The sequence below is a fragment of the Fusarium proliferatum genome (assembly GCF_900067095.1).
Source record: "Fusarium proliferatum ET1 genome assembly, contig: FPRO_scaffold010, whole genome shotgun sequence".
In the NCBI taxonomy this organism is placed as follows: Eukaryota; Fungi; Ascomycota; class Sordariomycetes; order Hypocreales; family Nectriaceae; genus Fusarium; species Fusarium proliferatum.
The window spans coordinates 239,468-264,464 of NW_022194799.1; the positions used below are offsets into that span (position 1 = coordinate 239,468).

Sequence of the window (24,997 nt, forward strand, 5' to 3'; positions counted from 1 at the left end):
TTTCTCTTCCCCTCTACTTTTTCTTTATCATTCTCCTTCTCCTTCTTGATATTAATTCTCTTTTTGGAATCATCATCCTCCTTCTTTTCCTCGCCCTTGTCTTCCTCTTTATCATCCCCCTTTATACTCTTTACCTTCTTATCCTCTACTTTATCTTTATTCTTCTTGCCCTTCCTGATATTGATTTTCTCAGGGTTAAGGTTATACTCCTCCCCTCCATCTTTGTTAGGGTTAAATCCAGGAACATATTTTCCCGCTGTCTTGTGCAAACTCTTCAAAAACCTTTTATACGCCAAATGAAATCTCGCCCTTCTATAGTCATATTTTGATAATTTATTCCTGAACTTCTCGGTAGGGAACCTATCCCAGCCAATTAGATCGGCGATAACCCACTCCCCATAATGGTTCTCAACCTTCTTTAAGTTCTTATCCTTTGCAAACTGAAGGCCATGAGTTGTCATTGGCCTCTTGTAATACACTATTAGAGGGTGACCATCTTGTAGTAGCGGGTTGTCCCTGTGGTGATACTTTCCGTGCACAGAGCCTACCACGCGTCGGATGGTGTCGTTTCTGACAAAGACCACTACGTTTTCCCAATCGTGCCTGTGACCACTGGTCGAGTCACCCTTTCTATCAGCCTCAAAATAGTAGTCATACCTTGATCCGGTCAGTGGCAACTCGTGGGTATGAGAGGTTGGGATATACATGTATGCGCATCAACCGTTGTTGCAGCGCTTCCTTGTGTAGACGTTTGCATTGCCAAGCCGGGATTTCTCGCCGCAGTCCTTTGCGAGGAGGCCACCCCATTCGGAGAAGCCTTTGTTTACTGTCCCATCCCTATCGAAAGCTGCGGTATGGTAGCAACTGTCCCTGTCAAAGTCGAGGGCTGGCTGGAATCGCAGACTGTCCTCATCGGCATTCGTATCTAGTTTTCGCAAGAGAAGACGAGGAAATAGCCGCTCACGATTTGAGATTTTGGTGGGGAATGCCGAAGCAATGGAGACTATGAGGGTGGAGAATACTACAGATGGAACATGCATCTGGATTTCCGACGAGGGTTCTGGTCAGATTTCGAGTCGGTATTCATGGAAATGGCCCGGAGATATTGGGCCAAAGCCAGGCAATGTATACCTGTGTAATAAGCCAATTTTCTTAGACGTTGATAAGCTTGATGCTTCAGCCTCATTCGGTACTGACGTGCCGTATCTGGCCTGATCACTGACAGAAGAGGTCAATCAAGGCATCATTGACCACGAAGACTTGAGTGGCACCCGCCACTGCAGACACTTTAGATTCATTTGGTCAGGCATTTCAACTTCCCGCAGGCTAGATCTAAGCCACTCTGTCAAACTTGAGAGTAGGTAGCTAGTCAGAACCCCCACGGAGGGCAGATGATAGCGCAAGTCAATTGACGCCTGGTCTCTCACTCTGTTTTTCCTTACCAACGATTCTCTGCTAAAGCCGGGAAATTACAGCCACTGACGGCACTAATGCAGCCAATCAACGGGCTGCGTACTTAACGCCCAGGGGATTTGTATGCTGAATTCGTTTAGCTGAACCGTCAACTTGGGTTCGGCGTTGCACTAAAAACCTCACTATCGACTGTAGCATCTGTTAGCCTGTTGACATTTTTGAGGCCCCTTTCCAATTGCCGAATTCACGATAATAAAAGGATGCAAAAGACCCGCCGAATCTTGGTTTTCCCTTCTTCTTTTGCTTGCATTCACTTCAGTCACTCTTTATCTGCGACAATGAGATCTGTCATTCATCTGCGAGTGGCGTTTAGCCTATTGGCCATTGGCTCTGCAGTCGCAAGCCCCTGCAAGCCTCGTGAGTATTTATTGATGAGAGTGTTGATTGATTGAGTACTGAGATAAAATTAGCCTCAGTCACAACAACCTCTGCTGTCCCTTCTGCTACCATATCCACTACTGTCAGTTCAGATGCTTCCACCGAGACTTCAGTGTTCACTTCTTTTGCATCCACCACTGAGGATGAAGGCGCCACTTCCTCTACGGTAGTTGAGTCCTCTAGCGAGACATTTGTTTCTTCTACTGAGACATTTACCTCCTCGGCTGAAACATCGGATTTGTTGTCTACCACCGTTGAGACGTCTGCTGTCTCAGCCTCCACGACTTACACTACCGAGGTTACAACTGCTGAGCCAACCACCACCGACTTCACCACCACCGTCGCTGAGACAACCACATCCGCAGCCATCCCTACCTTCACAATGTTCGCTTCCGGCTCAAACGCCGTCTCAGGTAGAAGTCTTCAAACTTACAACCGCGACGGCGCTGTCGCTATATTCGATCCTGCCACCGAGGACGACAATCCTTCCGTCCGATCATACTCTATCGACTCTCAAGGCAGGATCGTGAATGACCTCGGTTGGTTTCTGTGCGGATACTATGGTGCAACGAACGAGGAACTCAACAAACCTGCGACTGTTGTGACTTGCCATAGCGAGACTCTTTTGCAAACAGCTTTCTTGACTTGCGAGCTGTCTGGTCCCTTTGGGATCGAGTGCTCGGTCCCAGCCATGTCTTGTGTCTCTAGTGGATCTTCCAGTATGGCTCCGACGTGTATACCTACTGCAGGTACTTGGAGCTTGAATTCTGTTGGTGTGCGAGCGTTTGGCCACACCTGGCTGATTGGAGGTAGTGATACACCAGCTACTTATGAAGGGATGACCATGAGCATCCGGGAGGTCTAAGAGCTGGGGAGAGAATTAAATAGACAGATTCTGTGTTATAGATAACTACATACTAGTATAAGTTGGAAGAACTGTATTTATTTACCATTAATTTAATGTTTCTATATGCAATCAACCTTAATTTGAATTCTTTAAATATTAAAAGCATAGAATTCTGTTTAAAAAGGTATGATATTCTAGTCAACTACTTTTATTAGACTGCATCCCATGTTGTTTCCATTTTGCCTCTATCTCGAGAGGAAACTTGATCTTCTATCCTGACTACCACGTCAGTCATCACCGTGATGCCTTTGCTGTCCACATGCCGAAGCTCTACAGATTCTGCCGTCCCGTCACCGCCTGTGACGATAGCTCTTGCGCTTGCGCCATCACTCCCGGGGTCGGTATCAGCTACATGGGGCTGCCTGATGTACTGGCTTGCACCAGGCCGAGTTCCGGTCCGAGTTCCTCGAGCGGTCGTCTTGTCTGTACTGTATAAGTGACTTCGGAGACCAACCTGGTAGGAAACGAGGCGAATCAGAGGCTGAAGAGCTGGGAAGCTGCCGCACCAGAGGCCAACGTGTAATTCAATTGACACCCAAATGGCAACTCGGCCCATTTTGTAAGTCCTGCAAGGAAAATGTTAGTGGGAGTAAAGGAGCCAAGGTAGGGAACTAACGTGTCAACGCCAAAGTCGGTAGTCATCATGAAGCCAAGCCGAATAATGCCAACCACGATGGCAACTAAGCCAACGCAGAAGACGAGAATAACCTTTATCGCCTGAGACCCAAACCTCATGTTTTTGTAAATGACCCAGATGGGTATTCCGAATAGTGCGGCATCAATGAAGATCCCGATGAAAGCATGTGCCCAAAGCATATGAGCCTCCACCTTCTGGCTGACACAATGTCTGTCGGGCTTCATGTGATCAAATAGGTCCCTGAGGTGGTATTAGATGATTGACTGAAGAAAATGATAGAAAATGGCACACGTACGCGATAGGTCTACACTCTAGAAGGAAGAAGAGCAATGGTGCCAGAGTTGTCATGATGATGATAGCGCCGATGCCCCATAACCATCGCATGAATGCATCTATCGGCAGGTCGATTGTCAGTTTGTACTGGTAGTGTAAATGATACAACACGTACGATCTCGGCGAAGACGGGGAATGAATGCCAGAATTGAGAGACGAATGAAGCAGAGCGCTGGGAACAACAGCATTTGTTCAACTGGTAGAAGCTTGGGTTCTCTTAGTCAGTTTGGGACACAAAGCTAAGTGGTCATTTTTGCAGGGAATCGGCGCGTACAGTGAAAAAAGCTTTTAGCTGCGCGTAAGTGAGTGTACTCATTGTAGAGCCTGATCCGTTTTGTACCTGGGCGATCTCAATGGCGGTGATGGCGACAGTCAAGGCCTAAAACATACACGCGTTAACGTCGATTTCATGTGAAAAGGTGCCCGGGGACTCTCACGAAACCAACTAATGCCAAAATATCATCAACACCAAAAGCCCTGGTCATGAAGCAACGAGCGTACAGGCGCGCGATCATGATGAGAGATGAGAATACGGTAAGGCATATGTTCAGGCGTAGAATATCAGGCCCTTGAGACCTAGCATCGTTGCCCGAACCGCTCGCCATCTTCGATGTTGGTGCAATACAGCAGCAGCAGCAGATCACGTAGTTGGTGGGTGAAAGAGGTGACAGTGTGTCACAGAAGGAATGCAGGACTTTTAAGGGGCCAGAGAGCGCCATTCTATCACCTATAGTCCGTAAGGGAATAGTCAAAGGTCTGCAGCCACGATCTAAACGAGGCAAGTTCATATATTTAGTAGCTACCCCGTACATGCAAGAGGAAGTAACGGTATCTTCCCCATACCCACATGGACAATTCCGATCTAGCGGGTCGACCCGCCCAATAAGACAGTTGGATCGGAATGTGGAGAGCCGACTCGGGCCCGCGTTCTCCTGAAAGATTCGTCTCTAGCAGCTCTAGCGTGAATCTCTGCTTACTGTGGAGATGGGTAGCTTGAAACCTCGGACGACAATGGCGTCGTGATAGGATCGGAAGCATTGTATCCAGACCTAGTTGAGGTTTTGAGTTTAGGTGGCGCTTGTTCTAGTCAGCATCCCGACTCAGTGGAGATTGCATCAACCTCGAAATGGTGCCAAAGGCTTGCGACATTGTGGGGGATCCGATCAGCACCAATGCCTGGTCAGCCTTCATCCGGGGCAGCGGCCCTGACGCCGCTGGGAACCAACATCGCACCTAGCTTAGCGACTGAGCAGAGACACGCGCAACAGCCCTCAGCGTCTCGTTCCAAAGCGGGTTTCAGACCTCTGACCAATTGTAGAGAATGTCGGAGATCGTGCAAACAATGAGATACAGCTCTGCGGTTAGAAACAATAAAGCTATTGCATTTTTATATTTATAGAGCGCAAGGTCAAAATGAAAGCGCTTGTTTAAGGGGGCCTTTCTGGGGATGCATCGTTCATTGCCACCCCTGAAGCTAGACCCGATGGTGACTAGACTAGGGTATAATACGAAGTGCATCCCTGTTTTTCTTTTAGCTGAATCGCTCTTGTTGTAGTGGTTTGGGCGGTAGACTTAATGACTGTACAGCTTGGTTTGGTGTTTAAATAGTCGGATCCCGTCCAGCACATAGATAAATATGGTCATAAACTGAACTGTTTGGCCTTAGAATTCGGGATTACAGCGTCGCGGTACCAGGAATATCACATGCAGGAAAGTCGTTTACGTATAGTGCTGAATAGGACTTATATCTTCAGAACGCTTACTACGTTAGTATATCTCCCATCTCATTTGAGTGCAAAAAAAGACCCCCAGGTGATACTGTGAGTCAAGATCTTGATTGAGGTCTTCTAAACCCTGATATGGCTTTATCTGATTCTATCGAGGGGACATGTCTACAACCCTTGCTAAGACTGGGCTTCACATTAACATCACCAAGACAGCCAGAGGCTGATACTATTTCAGTATGTCTAGACATGATATACATAGTGGTGCAAATATGATAACGTTCAAGAATATTACAATTTTACCCTGCGTGGCATTGAGCCCTCAGGGAACCCCCATCGACCCCGCGCCCGAGTCATTTACAAACCCTCCCAACTATCAAGACAGCTCGCTAAACAGTCGGTCACGGTACATCTCTGCTCTTGCGGTATCTAACTGGCGCAGGTATACTTGATGCCACTGTCCCATCCTGCTTTGTCCGTCTGGGTGACGGCACCCTCGTCAGGGATGGCCTTGAAGCATGCTCCACTCGAGCGAATGCGGGAGAAGCCGGCGCATTCATCATCTTCATCGCAGAACGAGGCGCACTCGAGAATGTCATTGGAGATTCCCGCGAGCTGCAACCAATCGAGCTGTACATCGCACAGTACCTCTGCGCTGCCCGCGCATTGCTCAGACGTTGATGGACAGGTAGGACCGGCTGGTGCCAGTGTGGTTGTCGTCGTTGCCGCTTCGGTGGTAGTGGTTTCGGCCGTGGTTGTAATGACGGTGCTGCTGGGTTCAGGGCTTTGACCGCATGTTCCCTTGATGCCAGATGCCCAGCCATCCAAAGAAACGGCAGCGTAGGAATCAGAAGCAGTGACCTTGAAGCATGACTGCAAATCCGCCGAATAAGTAAAGGCCAAGCAAGAAGTGTCGGAGTTGCAGGCCTGGGCACATTCGTTCAGAGTCGGGAGGGTGATAGGGCCAGACAACCCCGAGAGAATCACGTCACATTGGATCTCCATGGTACCTAGGCACTGGTCCACCTCTGAGGGACAGGTGACGACGGGACCGGCGGCAGCTGTCGTGGTGGTTGCAGCTTCGGTGGTGGTGTCTGCATTCGACGTGGTGAAAGAAGTGAGGAAAGTAGTGGGCTTCGACTCGGTTGTGCTGTCATCGGCAGAGGTGGCGCTGGAAACCGTCTCAGTAGTAGACTCCGCAACAGTCGTTTCCGTGGTGATGGTGTCGCCCAGAGTAGTAGAAGACTCGACTGAGGCGGTGCCACTGGAAGCAGTCTCTGTAGTAGACCTCGCAAGGCTCGTTTGGGTGGTGGTATCAGCGAGAGTAGTAGACGACTCGATGGCCGTGGCTGAGCCCGAAGCGCTTGTTGAGGCAGTGTCGCTGGAAGCAGTCTTAGTAGCAGAGTCGGTAATGCTCGTTTTCATGGTGGTATCAGCCAGAGTGGTAGTAGACTCGATGAGCGTAGCCGAGGCGGAAGCAGTTGACGAGGCGGTGTCGCTGGCAGAAACAGTGCTGCTGGCCACCGACACGATGGAGCTTGAATGGCTTTCAGGCTTGCATTTTCCAGCAGACGCGATGCCGACCGCGGCAGAGAGCATAAGAAAGGAGCGAATGGCGACCATCATGAAGGTCAGAAAACAAGGCAGGGGGTAAAGATCGGACGTCAAAAGGTTGACAATATTGGGATGAGAGAGACGGAAATCTGGACCGAGGAATCAACAGAGGGATTTCCTATTTATGAAAAGCTTATCTCTCAGTGGCGCTGTCTCCTGAGAAAAAATTCATTTCTTTTTGGACCTAGAGCTGAAAATGGCTTGAGGCTATTGATGATTATAGTGACATTTGGTTACAGGATTAAATAGCGTTGATTAGCGGCACAATAGTCTGTTTACTAGCGACAATTGTAAGATTAAGCTTGTTAATCTTTTTTTAATACGGATAACAGGTATTATTTTTCGTATTTATTACTCGTGATAACTATCCTGACACGTTGTTGAGTATTGGCTCCTCCAAAGCTAAGTTGGTGTAATCATGAAGCTCGGTGCGTGGCTATTGTATGGCGTGCACGCAGGCAATTTAGTAACATGCCCAACCAAAACAAATGTATTCTTGAGAGCGAGTATAATGTACTGATTTCCGTAACTGCTCATTCAGGACTCAACAATTAGCATGTCAATTCATTCGGAGGGACTAAATTATTTATCGTTGGAGATACGTCACATACCCGGAGCCGGTGCTTACTTTGCGCCCCGATGTCCGACCTGAGAGGCCTATAAAATCGTTCCCCGCCTCGATGGAATCCATGTTTGTAAAGTAGAACACTACACCAGAGCAGATATTCTTACAGTGTTAGCAATCATGACGTCGGATATATCAGAACCGCGAGATGTCACCTTCAGAAATTACACTACCGACCAAGCTTCCGATTACGCTGCAGGACGACTCGGATACACCGACGCTCTTATCGACTTCATCCTGAACTATCACAGATCTACCAATGGAGCGACTGGATGTGTATTGGATGTTGGCTCTGGACCCGGGACTGCGACTCAAAAGCTAGCGACGCATTTTGATCTAGCTTACGGCGTTGATCCAGGAGAAAGCATGATAAAGACAGCTACTACCCTTGGAGGCAAGGCTCGCTCCGGCGATCCAATCATATACCATTTGAGCACGGCAGAAGATATTGACAAGATCGATAGCATTCCTCATTCCTCTGTCGATATGATAACAGCTGCGACTGCGGTATATATGCCTTTCTCAGCCAAATTGTATTCACTAATAGTCACCAGGCTCACTGGTTCGATATGCCGAAATTCTGGACTGCAGCAGCCAAAGTGTTGAAACCAGGAGGAACTGTGGCGATATGGACTGTTTTCAGACAACAAGGTATGCAGAAGCCCTTCTCTGACGGCTGATACATGCTCACCGAGATCGTGTAGGCTCATTCAATAACAACACCGAACTTCAATCCATCTTCAATGAGTTTCTGGACGCTCTTACCCCATACTCAACCGCAGGTACTCACCTCACTCAAAACGGCTATGTCGATCTGCCGATGCCTTGGAATGATCCTGATACTTCCGAGTTTTACGATCAGCAAGCGTCTGCCCGCCGTGTCCTCACTGCTGAAGACGGCTTCGTCCCTAATGCAGGCAGAAAGGAAAGTAACCAGGGAAGACATGATGAGCCTGTGAATAAGCAAGTCCAAAGGATAGAGAGATTAGTGGGAACATTCGGTTCACTAAGTCGCTGGCAGAAAGAAAATCCCGAGCTCGTGGGGACAGAAGAGGATCCCGCTCGGATCCTGATGAGCAAGGTTCGCAAAGTGTTGGAACAGAGTGGAGAGCCAATTGAGCTGACGGCTTTGGCGGCCAGGATGGCTGTTGCACTGATTTTGGTCAAGAGGAAGTGAACTATTGCCTCGCAGCTCATTATAGACAAAGCAACGGCATAAAAGCTTCCATTTTATTGTCTATTGTGGTTAGAAATACTCTCAATAATAGCCCTCTATTATGGTCTTAGTATCAGTATCCTTGCGACCAAATATTAGTTATTGGTCTCCCTGATAGGTCCTGTATACCCATGCCTCCCCTTCCACAGCCAGTAGATACCTAGTAGCAAGGTCGAGCCACCCCAAACTAGACAGGCATAGTTCATATTCTTAGCAGTAACAGGCAAGGAGAATGGCAAGCAGTAAATAACAAAGGCAATCACCATATACGCGCTCGCAATAGCGTTGACCACCAACCCCAGTTTTCTACCCATTCGTATCGGTCCATATACAACATTTTTTCTTCCTGTAAGAAGGTGAGGCAGGATCGCCGCGGTATATGCCGATGAAGACATAAGTACGAATGAACCAATAATAGCGTTAAACGCTGTCTGGCTTGCCACGTAAATGCATCCCATGAGACTGACGAGCACAGCCGAGGCCATGGTTGTATTGATAGGTGCGTCGAACCTCAAGTTGAACTTAGAAAAGACCGATGGCCACGGTGTTGCTCCGTCACGGCTCAATGCCCACAGGGTTCGTCCGGATGTGATGTAAAGACCGATGATGCTTAGGCCAATGCATATCTGCATGAGGATTAGGAGACAAATTGTCCCGTCGGCTGATCCTGTAGCCTGGAGGTAAATTTCGGCGAGCGGAAATGGGCTCGTGAAGATCCTGTCGTAGCTGTGGATGGAATACATGAGAGCAATCAGATATGAGAAACCCGAAATGAAACCCGTGATGACCTGGAGGCCCATCGCAAGAGGCACATTTCTCTGCGGACGGGGTATTTCTTCAGCCAGATGGCTTACAGCTGCAGGACAGCCAACACTGTAAGCACCGTTCAACATGCCGCCAAGGAATACTATAATGTTGGGGTATCCGAGGTCTGCTTGCCACTCCAACCATACAAAGGACGAGGTTGCATGTCCACTTCCCCCGCTTCGAAGAGGCACAGCTACAAGAACCACGATGGTGATGAGCAGCCCGATAAGGAGCCAGTAGATGCCGAATTGGTTGAGAAGAGGCATTGCTCTTCCAGCGTAGCAGACAGAGAAGCAGGCGAGCCAGGTGGAGATAACAAATACCACAAAGACATGAACTTCCTTCACGATATAGTTGGGGTGCTTCAGTGCATAGATCTGGATGATGCTGTTGCTCCATATCGCAGCCATACTTGCAGCTCCGCAGATCCAGGCAAGGTAATTCCACCAGCCAGCGAAGAAGCCAACAATTCGGCCAAACCTTTTTCCTGGTGTGATGGAGGCCCAGTAGTATACGCCTGCGCTGGAAGGCATGGCACTGGCAAGCTCGGCGAGGGATGCGGCGACGAAGAAGTAGAAGAGTGATACAACGATGAACTCGTACAAAACACCTATAGCTAGGTCAGTTTTTCTGAGTCTGTAACGTGGGTGGTATCCAATGTACCTGGAGATCCACCATTGAAGATAGCGACTTGGATTGAACCACCAGAAGCAGGCCAGACAACTCCAATGATGATGCCTAGACCTGTGAGAGACAGCAGCCCGAAGCTCACTGGTACCTCCTGCGTATGCTCTGCGACGACGGAGCAGCCATCGTGGTTATCCGAGGTAGCCGTGCTGTCGGGGTGTTTCTTTCCAGGAGATTTGTTTTCTTCCATTGCAATTGATGCTTGTAAAAACGATAGATTATTGAGAATGATAAGTTGGATAAGCAGTCATATACAGAGTCGGCTTCCAGATGTCTTATGGGAAGCTTGAAGTCTATTCAAAACACGGTCTTATCTATAGCCTTACTACGACACCTCTACAGAAGTCTCGAAATGGTAGGACAGGGGTGCAATACCAGCGATAAGGGCCTTCAACGATTATAGGCACATACCGTGGTCTGGGTCTCTGATGTCTAAGGTACCATGGCTCTAAAACTACGTCTAGCCAGGAATTACTAGTATAGGATTGGCCTTATCTATTGCCGACATATCGAACCATGCTTCCCCAGTGAAAGGATCCCCAAGCCAAGGCAACGCGGGGAAGTTCGCTGATGGTTGGTGGTTGATAGAATGACCCCGAGGGTATGTCTTAACCGCCCCGTCTTTCCAAATCAGGCTACCAAACTCGAAGGTTAATCGGGTTCCAGCGAGAAAGGGCAGTGGTTATAGAGGACATCTGACGTAACAGAGCAGGTAGCATATTCCTTCTCCCCTCTTTGGCAGCATATCTACAGCTCAAGTGTATTCGAAGACACTTGGCCGGTCAACAGAAAAACGAACTGACTGCTCGCTTGTCAGCATTGCTAGGCTCTGAAAATGTCTCTGCAGGTTTTAACGTCAACTTTTCTTGGCCTCGAGAGCTGCCATGTGTTTGTCACTGGAGCGGCTGGAGGGGTCGGCGGAGCTGCTGTCAAGGAATTCCTTGGTAAGTTCTCGATGAGCAAAGGTCAAACCCGTTCACTCTGACTAATATTTGCCACCAGCCAACGGATGCTATGTCACCTCTTTCGATAGGAACCCGCTGGACATCGAGGCCCTATCAATCTCGGAGGAGCAAAAGACAAGACTGCACCATGTGCTGGGTGATTTGAGAACTGAATCATCCATTGCGCAGGCCTTTGGAGAAGCCAGCAGCAAGTTCGGCCCAGTCCAAATCCTTATCGCCAATGCTGGCATCACAGACGAGAGCAGTCATCCATCGATCTGGGATATTGATACTGAGAGATGGGATGCAGTCTACTCCGTCAATGTGAGAGGAACCTTTCTCACCATCAAGCACTTTCTTCGCTCCGTAAAGCAAGCGCAAGAAGCATCGAGCAAGGAGCTAGACAACGTCGCCATCGTAGTCACCGGCTCCGAAACAGGCGTCTTTGGGCAGGCTGGTCACGCTGAATATGCGTCGGGCAAAGCAGGTCTCCAATATGGCCTTGTAAAAACCGTTAAGAACGAGATCGTCAAGCTCAATTCCAAAGGTCGTATCAATGCTGTCGCGCCTGGATGGATCAACACTCCATTAATTGGAGACCGGCTAGATGACCCGAAGGAGAGATGGGCTGAAGCAGAAGCAACTGTCGCGCTTCGTAAGATCGCTGAGCCTAGTGATGCAGCTCGTTGCATGGCGTTCTTGGCATCTCATAGGGCTGCGGGCCATATCACGGGCCAGTGTATATCTGTCGATGGAGGACAGGAGGGGCGCTTGCTATGGAGGGAGACGCAAGATGAGCTTCAGACCAAAGTCGCCAACGACTCTTTGACTCATAGAGTGACCTTACCAACCCCTGCAAGTCCTCCTCAGAAACGTCGAAGATTGAGAATCTGTCTCTCTGTTGACTTTGACGCGGTCTCGGGGCTGATAGGAACGGGCCATGTTCCAGAGAACAAGCTGGCGGACTACTCAGCTGCCCACTTTGGCGGCAACGTCGGTGTCGATAGACTTTTGAGGGTATTCGGCAAACATGGCATATCGCAGCAAGTTTCATGGTTCATTCCTGGCCACTCGATGGAAAGCTACCCCAAACAGACCCAAGCCATTGTTGCAAGCGGCGCTGAGATTGGCCTCCATGGCTATAGTCACGAGGGTGCATACTCCTTGTCTGAGCAACAAGAACGTGACATACTGGTGAAGTGCATCGAACTAGCCACTTCGCTCTGCCAGGGCAAGAAGCCTGTTGGATACCGAGCTCCCCTGTACGAGATCAGGGAGTCAACAGTCCGCCTCTTGGAAGATCACGGGTTTCTCTACGACGCCAGCCTCAATTCACACGACAGTCTGCCTTACTTCCTCCCCAGGACATTCGCAGAAGGCAAGCCGGCAATCCCAGACTACGGTCAACCTGCAAGTACATGGATGAAGCCAATAGCTTTGACGGAGCAACCCGAGCCTGGATCACAGGAGGCGGAAACGCCCCTTGTAGAAATTCCTGGTAGTTGGTACACCGAGGACGCTACCCCTCTATGCTACTACCCGCACTCAGCAACGACCCAAGGCTACGTGAGTACCGATGTCATAGAGAAGATGTGGCTAGATCGATTTGAATGGTTGTGGGAGAATGAGAGCTTTGTGGATGAAGGACCTGGTCCTGGATACGGGTCTATCTTCCCGCTTATTCTGCATCCTGAGTGCGCTGGTAGATCTCATGTTATTGTGATGATTGACAAGTTTGTCGCCAAACTCAAGGCAAAGGCAGGTAGCGCTACTGAAGGGGAAATTACTTTTGAGTGTATGACAGATGTAGCAAAGGCTTGGAAGGCAAGGACGGCTAGCTCATAGATCCGGTGACGTAGCGTTGGAAACGAGTCTGCAATGTTATTTTCTCTACTACCGTGAGCGGCTCTCTTGTGACACTTGAAATGCGTTCAATCTGACCTGTGCGTGGAGACGCTTAAGTAAACCTTTCAGGATACTCTTTTAAGTCTTAACCCTTCACTAAAGGCATCTAATTCCTTGCAGTTCTTGCCGACTGTTTGGGGGCACATTTATGACATATTAGGCTATCAAGCATCACCACAAGGCATCACCGTTCTGGTTCCAGAAAAGCCTTCCACTTTTCCCACCATTCAGCCTCACATTCTGACCAGTGACTGAGGGTGACCACTTCTCACTCGCCAGCACCAGACACATCTTGGCAATGCCCTCGACATCCACTGCCTTCTTCTGAGCGACAGTCGCCTCGGACTCGATCCACCGGAGCGCACCAGAGCTGTCCTCTTCGCACTCTGTGCTGAATCTCTTGGTGTCAACAGCTCCAGGGGAAATAGAGTTGACTCTTGCCGATGGGTGGATGCGTGCAGCGTCTGGTGCTAGGGATAGGACGAGACCGAATTGTACTGCAGCTTTACTTGCTGCGTAGTCTGGGTTGCCGGCGACTCCAAAATCTCCAGCCTCTGAGCCGATAATTATCAACGAGATATTCTTTTTTTGTCCATTCGGTGGTATCCCTGATGACGATTGCGAGCCATTTAGGCCGTTGGCCGTTGGACTACTATTCTTAACCATGTTCTCCACGTGTTGGAGCCATAACTTTGCCGTTATAAATGTTCCGGTTGTATTCTATAAGATATTTAGAAACACTTCTCACAGAGTAGCAATGACTGGAACGTACTATATCAAGAGTTCTGCGAAATTGGCTAGTCGGCATCTTCGTTATAGATGAATGATGCTCAATGAAGCTCAGATCAACTGCGGCTGCGCAGACACAGAGTGTAGGAGTCGCTTTGAACCGTTCCTCGACGCTCTTCCACGCGGCAATCATGCCCTCCTCATCGGTGGTATCGACAGCAATCCAGAACAGATTCTGGTGTTGCTTCACAAACTTGGACTTGTCAATATCGAAGCCCCCAACGAAACAGCCAGCGCTCAGAAATGCTTCGACGATGACCTGGCCTATTTGCCCCCCTGCGCCTGTCACCACCACTACATCACCTTGGAGACCTAGTCCGAGATCCATTATAAGTCTTATGTTGAGTCTTTACCGTGAAAATGAGGGCATGTGAGGTTAGCCACTATGATAAGCGTTCGTTTAGTTGATGCAACTCGTTTGCCAATGACACGTTCGTCTGATGCTGGTTGAAGATATGCGTCACGCCAAGTAGGATAGGCCTGGCTAGTCGGTCGTGGGCGTCGTCTCGCTCGTACGTGCTATCTTTTCAGCTCATGCAGATTGATCAGCTTGGCCTTCCGTCGACTCACTTGACCTTGAGGCATTCGCCTAATGCGCAGACTAGCTTCGTTTTGCCAGATGGAGTAAGACTTGTGATATGCTTTACAGGGATCGCGAGGAAGCGGGGCTTGGACCGCTTACGCTACTGGAAATGCGGGACCGCCAAGGTTAGCTAGAAGGGGTAATTCTCATGGCGATCAGATTTTGTTGGTCTGTTGGCTCACCAGGTGGCAACAATCTAGGCCAGAGACCTCCTGCGGCACTCAGTGTGCTTCAAGGGTACTGAACATGATAAGCCGCCTTAAGCCTGGTCTAGTGTTGTTATCGTTCAAGTCATGTTCGCCAGGGTCTCAAAGATAATGCCTACCCTGTAACAACCTTCAATAGCCGTTTCTTCGTTCTCACGAGCTCATAATTCCAGGCGGCAGGCCTCCAGTATGCTTATATAGCAATGGGTAATTAGAGTTACCCTGAGACACCGTTTCTCAGGAAAAGACCCAATATCATGAAGTAAATAAAGATATGACACAGGGGAAAAGTCCACACTACAGCCAGAAATTCATCCATCGACTTATTAATGAGGAAAGCGGGGTTATGACCGAAAATTATCGGGGCTTTGGTAACTTTACTGCAGCACTAATAGAGTCTCGAACGGTTTGCAGAGTCTACACAGTTAGCTACGGCGGGATCATGGCACTACGGCTGATTTTGAAGTATCTCGTAGGCCAGTGGACATTCTATACTTGGCACTAACAGAGTCTCGACCTATTTATGCATGAAGCCACAGTAAGGTTTAGAGAGATCTAGACGCCAGAAAAGATTTCTAACTATAAGCATAAAGGTTATATTATTAGTGATGTCTGGTACAGATAACTATCGAGGATTTATATTGTCCTTAGCCTGATGCATCCCTAGAACTTACTTTATTTTATCTATTTTAGCTCACGTCTTCGACGGCAGACAAGATGATATCTGACGAATTTAACGACAATCTCAAAACAACACACGATGTCCTTAGGACGGTATCTGTGAGTACACCAGGGCTATATCTCCCTGATGAGAACATTAACTCAGAAAACGTCGATGAAGTGACCAAGGTTGTCATCTGCTCGGCTCTGAGCGAGGTGCCTATTATTGGCTCATTGCTCTCGGGCTTGCTGGATGCCTTCTGGCCAGGCGGCTCAGATATTTGGGACAGCATCAAGGGCAAAGTGGAAGCTCTTGTGGACGAAAAGATCCAACAGCATGATGCCACTATGATGAGGCAGAAACTTCACGGTATCTACCTCGTACTGAAGAACTGGACGGACCAGCCGCCACTTAGCCAGGCCAAGAACTTTCACTCAACCCTCACCTTTCTATGCCTCGAGGCGCCTTCATTTATCGAGAACGAATCACCTTGGTACTGCCTTCCCTTTATTATCCCATTCGGTACGCTGTACATCTCTGCGCTTTGGATTCGCTGCAAATACTGCATGGAGATAGACGGCACAGATTCGTCAAAGGCCAAATACGAAAAGAACCTTGCAAAGGCAATCAGTGATTTTAAAGCTGCAGTCACCAACGCAAGAACTCAATGCGTCGAGAAGAGGAAGAAGGAAATCACCCATGAAGAATGGAAATATATGAATGGGTCTACATACCATGAGGTGGAAGACAAGCGTGCCAATTCCAAACTTAGCATTTCGTCTGATTGAGCACTATCCGATACCAGCAAAGCCAAACTGTACGAGCAACTCAACTATGATATCAATACCCAGTACGGAGTGGAACTTGACAAAATCCTTGCACCTACTCGTCTCTGGGAGCGATACAACCCGGGTTATATAGGCCACGTCCAGTACTACCAGCACCTGGAGTATCCTCGATGGCTTTGGAGTGGTATCAGGCCGGAAACCACGCGCTTCGATGCGAGTTCGTTCTTTAAAGATGGGCGGAAGCTCAGCCGGATTGTTTGTTATCACACTGAGAGTGGTGGAACTAGGAAAGTTGTTGGCTTGCAGTTGCACTACGGTGATGATCACCTTGATACCGGGGGAAAACAGGGTACTTGTGTTTCCATGGGTATTGGCCGCGATGAAGAGGTCGTCAATGTACACGCCACGGTTTCGAAGACGAACAATATTCTGCAAACTATACAGTTTACGAAGGCACGGCAAACTTTCGATAACAAAGGGCATGCAAAATTCGACAATTATTCGAGTATCGGAAACGTCAAACAAATAGTTATGCCTGTAGGGATGGGGTTTCTGGATTCACTTGCGTTTCTTGCTGCCCAGGCTAACACTGATGCGCTTGACTTTGTCCATGATAGTGCAACCACAGAGCCACATCCTACAAGCATGGTTGGGGCATCTGGATGGTCTCATGATCACGAAACTGAAGGTTTCATTGGTTTATTTCAGCCTGTCTTTGGTTGTTGGGAAACCGTGGCGCGGGATGGAACGTCTACTTGGTCACTGAGTGATCCTCGTCTGTAAGCCGACCGTTGTTCACGAAACACAGATCAGGATAGCTGTCCTCGTTCAGTCTATTATTGGATGTTGTGTGAGATTGACCCGTATTTCTCCCCATTCTTGTTTTGTGATGACAATGAGTTGAACAGACATAACTACAGCTCATCCTTACTAGACTTCTCCGACCTTCCCAGATCCTGTAATCCTCTCTTGACCATGGACGTCAAGATCTCATAAACTACTTGCGCAGCCGCGAAGGTCGTCTCTTCGCCCGCTCCTTGATAAACAGGCGAAACCTCCACTACATCAGCGCCAACCAAGTTTAGACCCTCGATGCCTCTAAGGATGTTTATAAACTCCCTGGTAGACCAACCACCTGGCTCGGGCGTGCCTGTTCCTGGAGCAAAAGCTGGGTCGAGGACGTCAATATCCACCGACAAGTATACCAAGTTCTCAGTGCCTAGAATCTTCATGATACCATCGATGATGCCTTGAGTACCAATTTTGTCGATATCGTCAGCTGAAAAACGAATCCAGTTCTGTGCAGTGTCGTCTTCGTTGTCTTGGATGCCTGTGAGTCGTGTTCGCAAGCCCGCGTGCACGGAAGGATGTGATGATGAGTTGGAGAGCAGCCCTTCTTGGTTGGCTAACCAGAACATGGATCCATGGTTGAAAGGTGTTGTTCCCCAGTAAGAGGGATATGCGTGAGGGTTCCAAGTGTCAAAGTGAGCTACAGGTATGTTAGCAAGAAATCTGTAAATTTCGGTGGGCTTAGGTACCATCGAAATGCAGGACTTGAATCCCGCGATCTCCGTAGACCTTCTTCAATGCCCTAAGGGCCGGCAAAGTCAAGCTATGATCGCCACCGAGCGTGAACAGCTTGGGCTTGGAGGAAATAGACGACACGGTCCTGCGCATTCCCAATTGCTCCAGGGCCTGCGTCATCTGCTTCTGGGCTATATCATTATCGATAGGCGTTATAGGGATATCTCCGCAGTCCACAATCTTGGCCCAGTTTTGGTATGGATTGATGTCTGCTCGAGGATTGTACCCGCGGAGAGAGTGTTGGCGGCCTGAGGCATGTCGAATACTTCGTGGACCAAATCGTGCGCCGGGTCGATACGTGACAGCGGTGTCGAATGGAGCGCCGATGATAGCGATGTCGTAAGGTTCGGTGGGCTCTGTAAGGCATTTGACGTGATTAAGGTGCGCGAATGTGCCAATGCCGCCGAATGCCCACTATATGATTGTCAGTCACAATATCTAGGGGACAATCAGAAGAACGAACTTACATCGAAGCCCCATTTTGCCTCAAGCTCGGCCAACTCTTCAGCAGTCCATTTCTTATCGTCGTGATGGTGATTGCAGCCAAGAGCCAGCCCAGCGAGGGTGAAAACCGGAAGTAAATGGTCGAATCTCATTATCGTTGACTAATTCGGCTTACTTAGACTTCTACTTCTTTCCCCGAATTGAGAAGAGCCTTATTTATGGTCATGGGTGATCATTTTCTTGGCCCAACATCGAAAAAGCGCCTGAGTCGATAAGCATGTGAGTTGTGACTGGGCGACTCGTATAGCGGAGCACAATCGTAACGACCTACTAAAAGAGGACATTCCAGGCTAGTCACCCTCTGTCTTACACTAGATCCCTCAACTGCAAAGATGATTTGTGGGCAGGATAATCACGCTGCTTTCTCGTGTAACATCCCGTGCCGATTACAGTTAGAATAAGCGATTGAGACATCTGTCAATTGAGGCCTTTAGCATCTCCATGCGAAGGTAATTGATGACAGTGACTGCTCTCTTTTGTCACGCCATAAAAGTCTCCCAGTTATTCTGCATCATCACATCCATCCAGTACGCAGGTCGTCCTACACTCCCATGCCGATTATCTGTCTCGGCCCAAGTCGCTTCAACAATGTCAATGCATCGCTGAATCGGGTTCTTGGGGAGAGAGTGCAAAAGCAGCTGGAGTCGGCCCCTCAAGAATCCTCGCGCCCGATGCACATCAGCCGCCACTAGAGCTAACGAATTCCCCAAGCCCGCCAGGCTCTGTGGAGAAACTGACACATCAACAACGGGAATCGTGAGTCCACTGCAGACTGCGACGATCAGAAAAGGATGAAAGTCCTTGGTCCCAGATTCAGCTGGTATGGAGCGCAGGATTTCGACGGCCTTGAGAGTGAATTGTCTTAGCCGCTCCTCCGCTTCGTGTGCAGATACTTCAGCCCCTGCATTCGAGTTCTGTAGGTTCATCCTCGATACAAGAGTATCGGGGAAGACATGGTACAGCTGAAGAAGGCCAACAAAGCGATAAACTTCTGCTAGAGCTGTGAGATGCCATGTCGGTGTTCGTGAGTCTCCCGTCTGCACTATAGCGGACTCTAACGGAACTTGTAGGTTGGTGAGAAACATCTCTAATTTCGCTGCTTCGTCAACCTCGCGATGTGCCTCCAAGATAAATTCGCGTGTGAGGAATTGCTTGGACATGGCGCGACGGCGGTTTCTTCTGACCAAGCGACCGACTCTTGCGAGAGTAGTATGGATCTCATGAGCAACTCCAGTTACAGGATGGGGGATCTGGACCACGGGGAATATTGATCCAGGTCCTGGTTGAGGATCTGCCGGTCTGATCGAGTTAGAAACCATTCAGTCGTAGTTACCAGGTGAACTTACAACAGCGGTAGATGCGGTAAATCAAAAACATCAGTCTCATCGCTATCGACCACAAAGGCCAGGAACATTTCCCAGCAAGCCAGGGTATTCTCAAAAAATGCTTGACTATGTCCTGTCGGTGACATACGCCCCGAAGTCTTGAGACTCTGTACATATTTCTTAAGCCGGGGGAAGTACTCGGAACCAGTATCGTTAACATCGAACCAACTAGCTGTTCCACCAATCATGAACAACGCAATAAGCGCCTGTTCATGGATCGCAGAGTCATCAAGGTCATTAAGAAGACGGATAGCCTTTTGTCGAAAGTAAAGTCCGGTATTCAGCAACTGAGGATAGACATTTGAGAGAAAAGACGCAGCCATGCTTTGAAGTGTACAGTACATCAGCTCCGAGGATGTCCATATGCGAGAGACTGTTGATCTGAATGGGTTCATCTCGCTGTCGTATAGGGCGAGTATAGCGGCTGTGTCTTTGAAGTAGTACTCCACGAGAATGGTACTGTAATCGTTTATGGGTCGATCGACAACTGTTGAAGTGTAAGGTTGCGGTGTCTCCGTGACCTGTACTGGTAGAGATGAGACGGTCTGCGGTCGATTCGTATCAATCGGTAATAAGGCGACGGGCGATGCTGAAACCTCGCACTCTTGCTGTGGTGGCGCCTTTGGGCTCATCCCCGCAGTCTCAGTTGTTGCGCCGAAATCATCTGCCATCTGCAGCAGTTCTGGCGTTTGGACTAATGTCGTGCTCGCATTCGGTATGAGACCAAATGACACGAGCTCCGGCATCATGTCTCCAAACACTTCATCGATCCAGCCGTCGCCACCGTGGGTGGGAGAAAGGACATGATTTCCATCCACAGCAGTAGTATTAAATAACGAAGGGAAATTTGAATCCAGGAAGGTAGCTTCCGGCTGATCTGTAATGGTAGAGTGCCTGGCTGTCGAAGGCTGTAGATTCTGTCTCGTATGTGTTGTTCGCTTTTGGATTCTATTATCAGGACGTGCTTGGTGTTTTTGCGACCATCTCAGGCGGATAATGGGTCCAGAACAATTCATGTCGAGGCGGGTACATCTTCCGCAAGACGGCCAAGTTTCATCGCACTTCAACTGTCATGATGAATCTGTCAGCGCATTTGTGCATTGTTGTCAGGTGTATCGTCACTGTATTTACCCTTTGGGACTTGCATGCGGCGCATCCGCTGCGTGATCGAGCTCCGCTGGGCATCTTGAGCTTCCTAGATACGCAACTGGAACCGGATTTTAACTCTTGTTAATTGGTTTGACTATGCTGGATCGTCGTGAAAAGAATCGTCATACGAGAGTACGCAGGAGCATGGTCAGAGCTGGCTTTGTGGGGAAGGACAAGCTAAGTATGTCCGGATTCGGGGTGACATTGGTCCCTGACTCAAGCCATTTAGCGTGCTCATACTTACGCTCCAGTATCCCAGTCGCTCTGACCCGCGCTATAACACAGCGAAGCCAATGAGTAGCCAGGAGTCTATCTTGCTATCAAGACAAGATAGCGAGGAGCGGAACAGATAATGTTGAATAAATCCATCACTAAGGTAGAGCTAAAATAGAGCCTACCGTAATTAATCGACGGCAGACTATCCGGCAAGTGATTGTCGCATTTCGACGCTTACATGAATAAATAGACAAGCTATGGCATGGGAACCATGGCCAACAGCTTCCATTGAGACCAGTGCCAGCCAGTAGCCTATAATGTTGAGACATGTAAAAGGTTTCAACCCCTGAGACAAAGGTAAAGAACACAGGATACTACTGACAACAAGATTGAATTAAAGCTAATTAGTTCGTTGCTGGGTCTAGCAATTACATAATTGACAGAGACGTTCCATGATTCTCCATCAATACTTGAAACTCAAATGGTCCAAATATCGCTGGGTTCATTTCAGCCCAGAACAAGTAAAGACTTTGCTGCAGGACTTCTAGATGTCGCATCTTGTAACGCGACCTGCTGAGAAATTCGACAAGCTTTCTGTGATAGAACTTATCGGTGAGTGAAGATCCAGCGACAGTCAGCGCCCAAACGATATGGGTTGCATATGATGAGTTCTCGAGTTGCACAGCTGTGTCAATCACAAACTTGGCCGATGTCTCAATACTCCCGTGGTCTAACTGCTCGTATCTCGTTATAGCGCAGTCTAGAAAGATTGCCAACGCGGTGCGCATTACGTCACTGGCCATTATCCGTTCCGAGCTTGCTTCGGCTATCGTCCAAGACTGAATAGTATCTCGCAACATCTCATAGGTTACCCAAAGTTCGGGGGGCAAGTTTTCTAAGCCCAGTGACTCAAACGTTAAACGTGATGAGCACAGCCTTTGTATAAGTGGGATCATTTCGAATAACGAATGTGAACCGGCCAGCATGGAACCAAAACATGGTGAATTTGTCAATGGGCGAAGGTGGTCGGTAATTGATTCACATAATAACTCGTCATCCCCAATCGATGGAGTTGTGTTGCAGGAAGCGAGAAATATGAACCCTTCATATGCGAAGCTCAACATCATATCGAATTCTTGTAAGTCGAGCGGAGGCCTGTATCCAAGGCCGAGGAGATGTAGAAAGAGATGGCGATTGGCCTTCAGGTGAAGGTATAAGTTAGGATTCGGTGTGCTCATCAAAATCTAGCATTTTGTTATTGTTTGTTCAAAGTCTCCATCATTTATGAAACTGACCTCGTATTGTGATAAGAATGAGATAGCTAACAATAGGCGGAGAACATCAGATTTATCAATGACTTGGCCGGCGCCGATGACTTCTTGAACACCACGTATGGCAAGTATATAGTGATTTAGTGTCGCCATCTCCACATCCGTCGCATCTTGTAGTCTGAACGACAAATGTGCACCGCTGACAGCAAGGACTGAGTGCATAATTACATCGTCGGCCTCGGCGGGAGGGAGAACAAAAGAGATAAATGGATTTATAGAGGGCTTCCCCGCTGGCAATATCACAGCTGTCTCAAAAGTGTAATGTTGTAATAGGAGCAATGAAACGTTGGTAAGGCTACATGCTTTGCTGCCAAGGAGCCGATTGTTGTGGTTTGGGTGGGCAAACGTTTCACTTCTGGGCTGTAACTGAAGCGCTGCGGTTTGCTTATCTTGAAGCCAGCTACAGCCTAGTCCATTTCTTCGACAGGCACTGCACTGCGGCTTGGTTTCGTCGCACTTCTTCTTTCTTGAACGGCAAGTAAGGCATCCCGTTTTGGTGCGACGTTGCCAGACTCGGAATGTCGTCGGATATCGAGGAGCTGCCCGGGATGAGGGAGCTTGAGTCATGTCCATCATCCAATAGAGAGTGGCTGAGCCGTAATACTCCTCCAAAAATGCAAGAACGTTGGGAGGAGAATCTAAGAACAGAAGGGAGAAAGTTGTTAGTCCAGCGACCAATGAGTGGAACATGGGTCTAGAGAGTTCTTATCTTATCGAGCCGCGCTGCGGGGAAGATTTCTTTGCCTTCATTGGCGGACATGGCGAGCTAAGCCAAGGAGGGTTAGACGATGGAGATCACTGTGGGTTGATCAGGAACCAACGAGGTTCACACGATAGCGGCTCGATAACATGATGAAACTCTCAAGTTCACGGTAGAACGGCCATGATATCTATAAAAGACTGAGTATTTTCCATCCAAAAGACACAAACTGTTAATCACATCTCATCCAAGTATACACCCTTGAAAAATGACACAAGCCTTCCAAGTCGTTATTGTTGGTGCCGGACTGAGCGGTCTCCGAGCTGCAAGGGAAGTCCACAATGCCGGTCTGTCTTATATCGTCCTTGAAGCCATGGACCGTGTCGGAGGCAAGACATTGTCCGTTCAGGTCTCTGAAGACAATGGAATTGTCGACCTAGGCGCTTCATGGATCAACGATACAAGCCAGAGCGAGATTTACAAGTTGGCCAAAGAGTTTGGCTTCGATCTTGTTGAGCAGCGTACAGAGGGGCGTAGTCTGTACAGAGATGAAAAGGGAGAGGTTCATTGCATCCCTTTTGAGATGCCAGCAAATGTGAGTTTGTCGTGTCACTCTGATGAGCCAGTCTGACCATGCCTAGCTTGAGCCGGAACAACTGAAGGAAGTCGACCAATTCATGCAGCTCCTTTCCGAGTATGCTGAGAAATGCGACACCGGCAATCCTTCCGACGGACCAGACGCAACGCAACTTGATTCCATCACCGTCGCCGAGTTCATCGCAGGATTTAATGATCCTGGTGCTTCAGCCCTCGTCAACAGCATCACTCGCAGCTTACTCGGCGTGGAAAGCGATGAACCCAGCGCTCTGTTCTTTCTCGACATATTGAAACGAGGAACCGGTCTGAAGAATGTTATATCTGACTTTAAGGATGGAGCTCAGTATCTTCGTAATCGACAGGGTAAGCTTTGGCAACGATTTGGCTGGGATTTGGCTGGAATTTGACTGGGATTTGACTGACGATATGGATAGGCAATCAATCATTCTGTGATCGCCTTGCTGCTGGTCTAAACGCAGGAAGCGTGAAGGTCTCAAGCGCTGTTAAGGCCATTAAGCAGAAGGATGGCGAGGGCTGCGTAGTCGAGACTATTCACGGCGATGTCTACAGAGCAGACAAGGTAATCGTTTCAGTGCCAACACCATTGTACCCTCTCATCCACTTCGATCCAAGTCTTCCACCAGCCAAGAAGGCACTCAGCGAGTCTGCCAAGTCAGGATATTACACCAAAACGGTTCTTGTATATACAGAGCCATGGTGGCATTCCGCAGGTCTCTCAGGCGTATATAGCTCCGCCGACGGTCCAGTCGTCTTCACGCACGACACTTGCGTTCCTCAAGATGGTCAATACAGCATAACTTGCTTTCACGCTGGCGATCCAGGGAGGAAGTGGTCAAAACTGCCAACTGAAGCACGAAAGAAGGTTGTTTTACAGGACATCCGCGCTGCATTTGGCACTGTCGTGGATACTGTACCCGAGCCTATCAATGTCATTGAGAAAGATTGGACGAAGGATCCTTGGGCTCAAGGTGGACCTGGTCCTGTTTGGAGACCTGGGTTCTTGGCGGGTGACTCTGGAAATAGTATCGCTGAGCCGTTTGGGAACATTCATTTTGTTGGAACGGAGACGGCTTCAGTTTGGAGGGGGTACATGGACGGAGCTGTGAGGTCGGGCATTCGGGGAGGTCAGGAAGCTGTGGCGCAACTCAATATCTCGACATAGTTTAATCAAGAACTTGAGGGTTTGGAACTGTTTTAGGGGAGAGATTTGAATATATCGAAGATCGCGTCACG

General features: G+C 48.7%; 14 protein-coding genes across 14 annotated transcripts in view; 5 read left to right on the forward strand and 9 right to left on the reverse strand.

Annotated features, from left to right (window-relative positions):
- Positions 1-707, reverse strand: part of FPRO_11488 (uncharacterized protein) — a gene marked incomplete at both ends in the record, with an annotated part of 1,251 nt that extends 544 nt beyond the window's left edge. The window contains one exon of the mRNA XM_031220969.1: positions 18-707. Within this exon, the coding sequence (XP_031086575.1) occupies positions 18-707 (690 nt within the window). The remainder of the gene's footprint in view (positions 1-17) is intronic.
- Positions 708-716: 9 nt separating this feature from the next.
- On the reverse strand, positions 717-1,040 carry FPRO_11489 (uncharacterized protein; the record flags this gene model as incomplete). Its single annotated transcript, XM_031220971.1, has 1 exon — positions 717-1,040. One exon carries the CDS (start codon positions 1,038-1,040, stop codon positions 717-719), a length of 324 nt encoding a protein of 107 aa, XP_031086576.1.
- A 711-nt stretch (positions 1,041-1,751) lies between these two features.
- On the forward strand, positions 1,752-2,716 carry FPRO_11490 (uncharacterized protein; the record flags this gene model as incomplete). The annotated part of the gene is made up of 2 exons (XM_031220972.1): positions 1,752-1,830; positions 1,884-2,716. 2 exons carry the CDS (start codon positions 1,752-1,754, stop codon positions 2,714-2,716), a joined length of 912 nt encoding a protein of 303 aa, XP_031086577.1.
- A 193-nt stretch (positions 2,717-2,909) lies between these two features.
- Positions 2,910-4,333, reverse strand: FPRO_11491 (uncharacterized protein; the record flags this gene model as incomplete). Its single annotated transcript, XM_031220973.1, has 6 exons — positions 2,910-3,324; positions 3,375-3,635; positions 3,691-3,787; positions 3,844-3,934; positions 4,003-4,107; positions 4,166-4,333. The coding sequence occupies 6 exons, from the start codon at positions 4,331-4,333 to the stop codon at positions 2,910-2,912; spliced, it is 1,137 nt and encodes a 378-aa protein (XP_031086578.1).
- A 1,548-nt stretch (positions 4,334-5,881) lies between these two features.
- Positions 5,882-7,075, reverse strand: FPRO_11492 (uncharacterized protein; the record flags this gene model as incomplete). The annotated part of the gene is made up of 1 exon (XM_031220974.1): positions 5,882-7,075. One exon carries the CDS (start codon positions 7,073-7,075, stop codon positions 5,882-5,884), a length of 1,194 nt encoding a protein of 397 aa, XP_031086579.1.
- A 736-nt stretch (positions 7,076-7,811) lies between these two features.
- Positions 7,812-8,868, forward strand: FPRO_11493 (uncharacterized protein; the record flags this gene model as incomplete). Its single annotated transcript, XM_031220975.1, has 3 exons — positions 7,812-8,198; positions 8,246-8,342; positions 8,396-8,868. The coding sequence occupies 3 exons, from the start codon at positions 7,812-7,814 to the stop codon at positions 8,866-8,868; spliced, it is 957 nt and encodes a 318-aa protein (XP_031086580.1).
- A 134-nt stretch (positions 8,869-9,002) lies between these two features.
- On the reverse strand, positions 9,003-10,591 carry FPRO_11494 (uncharacterized protein; the record flags this gene model as incomplete). Its single annotated transcript, XM_031220976.1, has 2 exons — positions 9,003-10,324; positions 10,378-10,591. 2 exons carry the CDS (start codon positions 10,589-10,591, stop codon positions 9,003-9,005), a joined length of 1,536 nt encoding a protein of 511 aa, XP_031086581.1.
- A 645-nt stretch (positions 10,592-11,236) lies between these two features.
- On the forward strand, positions 11,237-13,190 carry FPRO_11495 (uncharacterized protein; the record flags this gene model as incomplete). The annotated part of the gene is made up of 2 exons (XM_031220977.1): positions 11,237-11,345; positions 11,404-13,190. 2 exons carry the CDS (start codon positions 11,237-11,239, stop codon positions 13,188-13,190), a joined length of 1,896 nt encoding a protein of 631 aa, XP_031086582.1.
- A 231-nt stretch (positions 13,191-13,421) lies between these two features.
- Positions 13,422-14,367, reverse strand: FPRO_11496 (uncharacterized protein; the record flags this gene model as incomplete). Its single annotated transcript, XM_031220978.1, has 2 exons — positions 13,422-13,970; positions 14,023-14,367. 2 exons carry the CDS (start codon positions 14,365-14,367, stop codon positions 13,422-13,424), a joined length of 894 nt encoding a protein of 297 aa, XP_031086583.1.
- A 1,178-nt stretch (positions 14,368-15,545) lies between these two features.
- Positions 15,546-17,060, forward strand: FPRO_11497 (uncharacterized protein; the record flags this gene model as incomplete). Its single annotated transcript, XM_031220979.1, has 2 exons — positions 15,546-16,242; positions 16,300-17,060. The coding sequence occupies 2 exons, from the start codon at positions 15,546-15,548 to the stop codon at positions 17,058-17,060; spliced, it is 1,458 nt and encodes a 485-aa protein (XP_031086584.1).
- A 131-nt stretch (positions 17,061-17,191) lies between these two features.
- FPRO_11498 (uncharacterized protein) lies at positions 17,192-18,457 on the reverse strand (the record flags this gene model as incomplete). Its single annotated transcript, XM_031220980.1, has 3 exons — positions 17,192-17,766; positions 17,816-18,275; positions 18,329-18,457. 3 exons carry the CDS (start codon positions 18,455-18,457, stop codon positions 17,192-17,194), a joined length of 1,164 nt encoding a protein of 387 aa, XP_031086585.1.
- Positions 18,458-18,844: 387 nt separating this feature from the next.
- FPRO_11499 (uncharacterized protein) lies at positions 18,845-20,766 on the reverse strand (the record flags this gene model as incomplete). The annotated part of the gene is made up of 2 exons (XM_031220982.1): positions 18,845-19,664; positions 19,712-20,766. The coding sequence occupies 2 exons, from the start codon at positions 20,764-20,766 to the stop codon at positions 18,845-18,847; spliced, it is 1,875 nt and encodes a 624-aa protein (XP_031086586.1).
- A 777-nt stretch (positions 20,767-21,543) lies between these two features.
- On the reverse strand, positions 21,544-23,013 carry FPRO_11500 (uncharacterized protein; the record flags this gene model as incomplete). Its single annotated transcript, XM_031220983.1, has 2 exons — positions 21,544-22,359; positions 22,411-23,013. The coding sequence occupies 2 exons, from the start codon at positions 23,011-23,013 to the stop codon at positions 21,544-21,546; spliced, it is 1,419 nt and encodes a 472-aa protein (XP_031086587.1).
- A 401-nt stretch (positions 23,014-23,414) lies between these two features.
- On the forward strand, positions 23,415-24,926 carry FPRO_11501 (uncharacterized protein; the record flags this gene model as incomplete). Its single annotated transcript, XM_031220984.1, has 3 exons — positions 23,415-23,741; positions 23,788-24,106; positions 24,178-24,926. The coding sequence occupies 3 exons, from the start codon at positions 23,415-23,417 to the stop codon at positions 24,924-24,926; spliced, it is 1,395 nt and encodes a 464-aa protein (XP_031086588.1).
- Between the last annotated feature and the right edge of the window lie 71 nt (positions 24,927-24,997).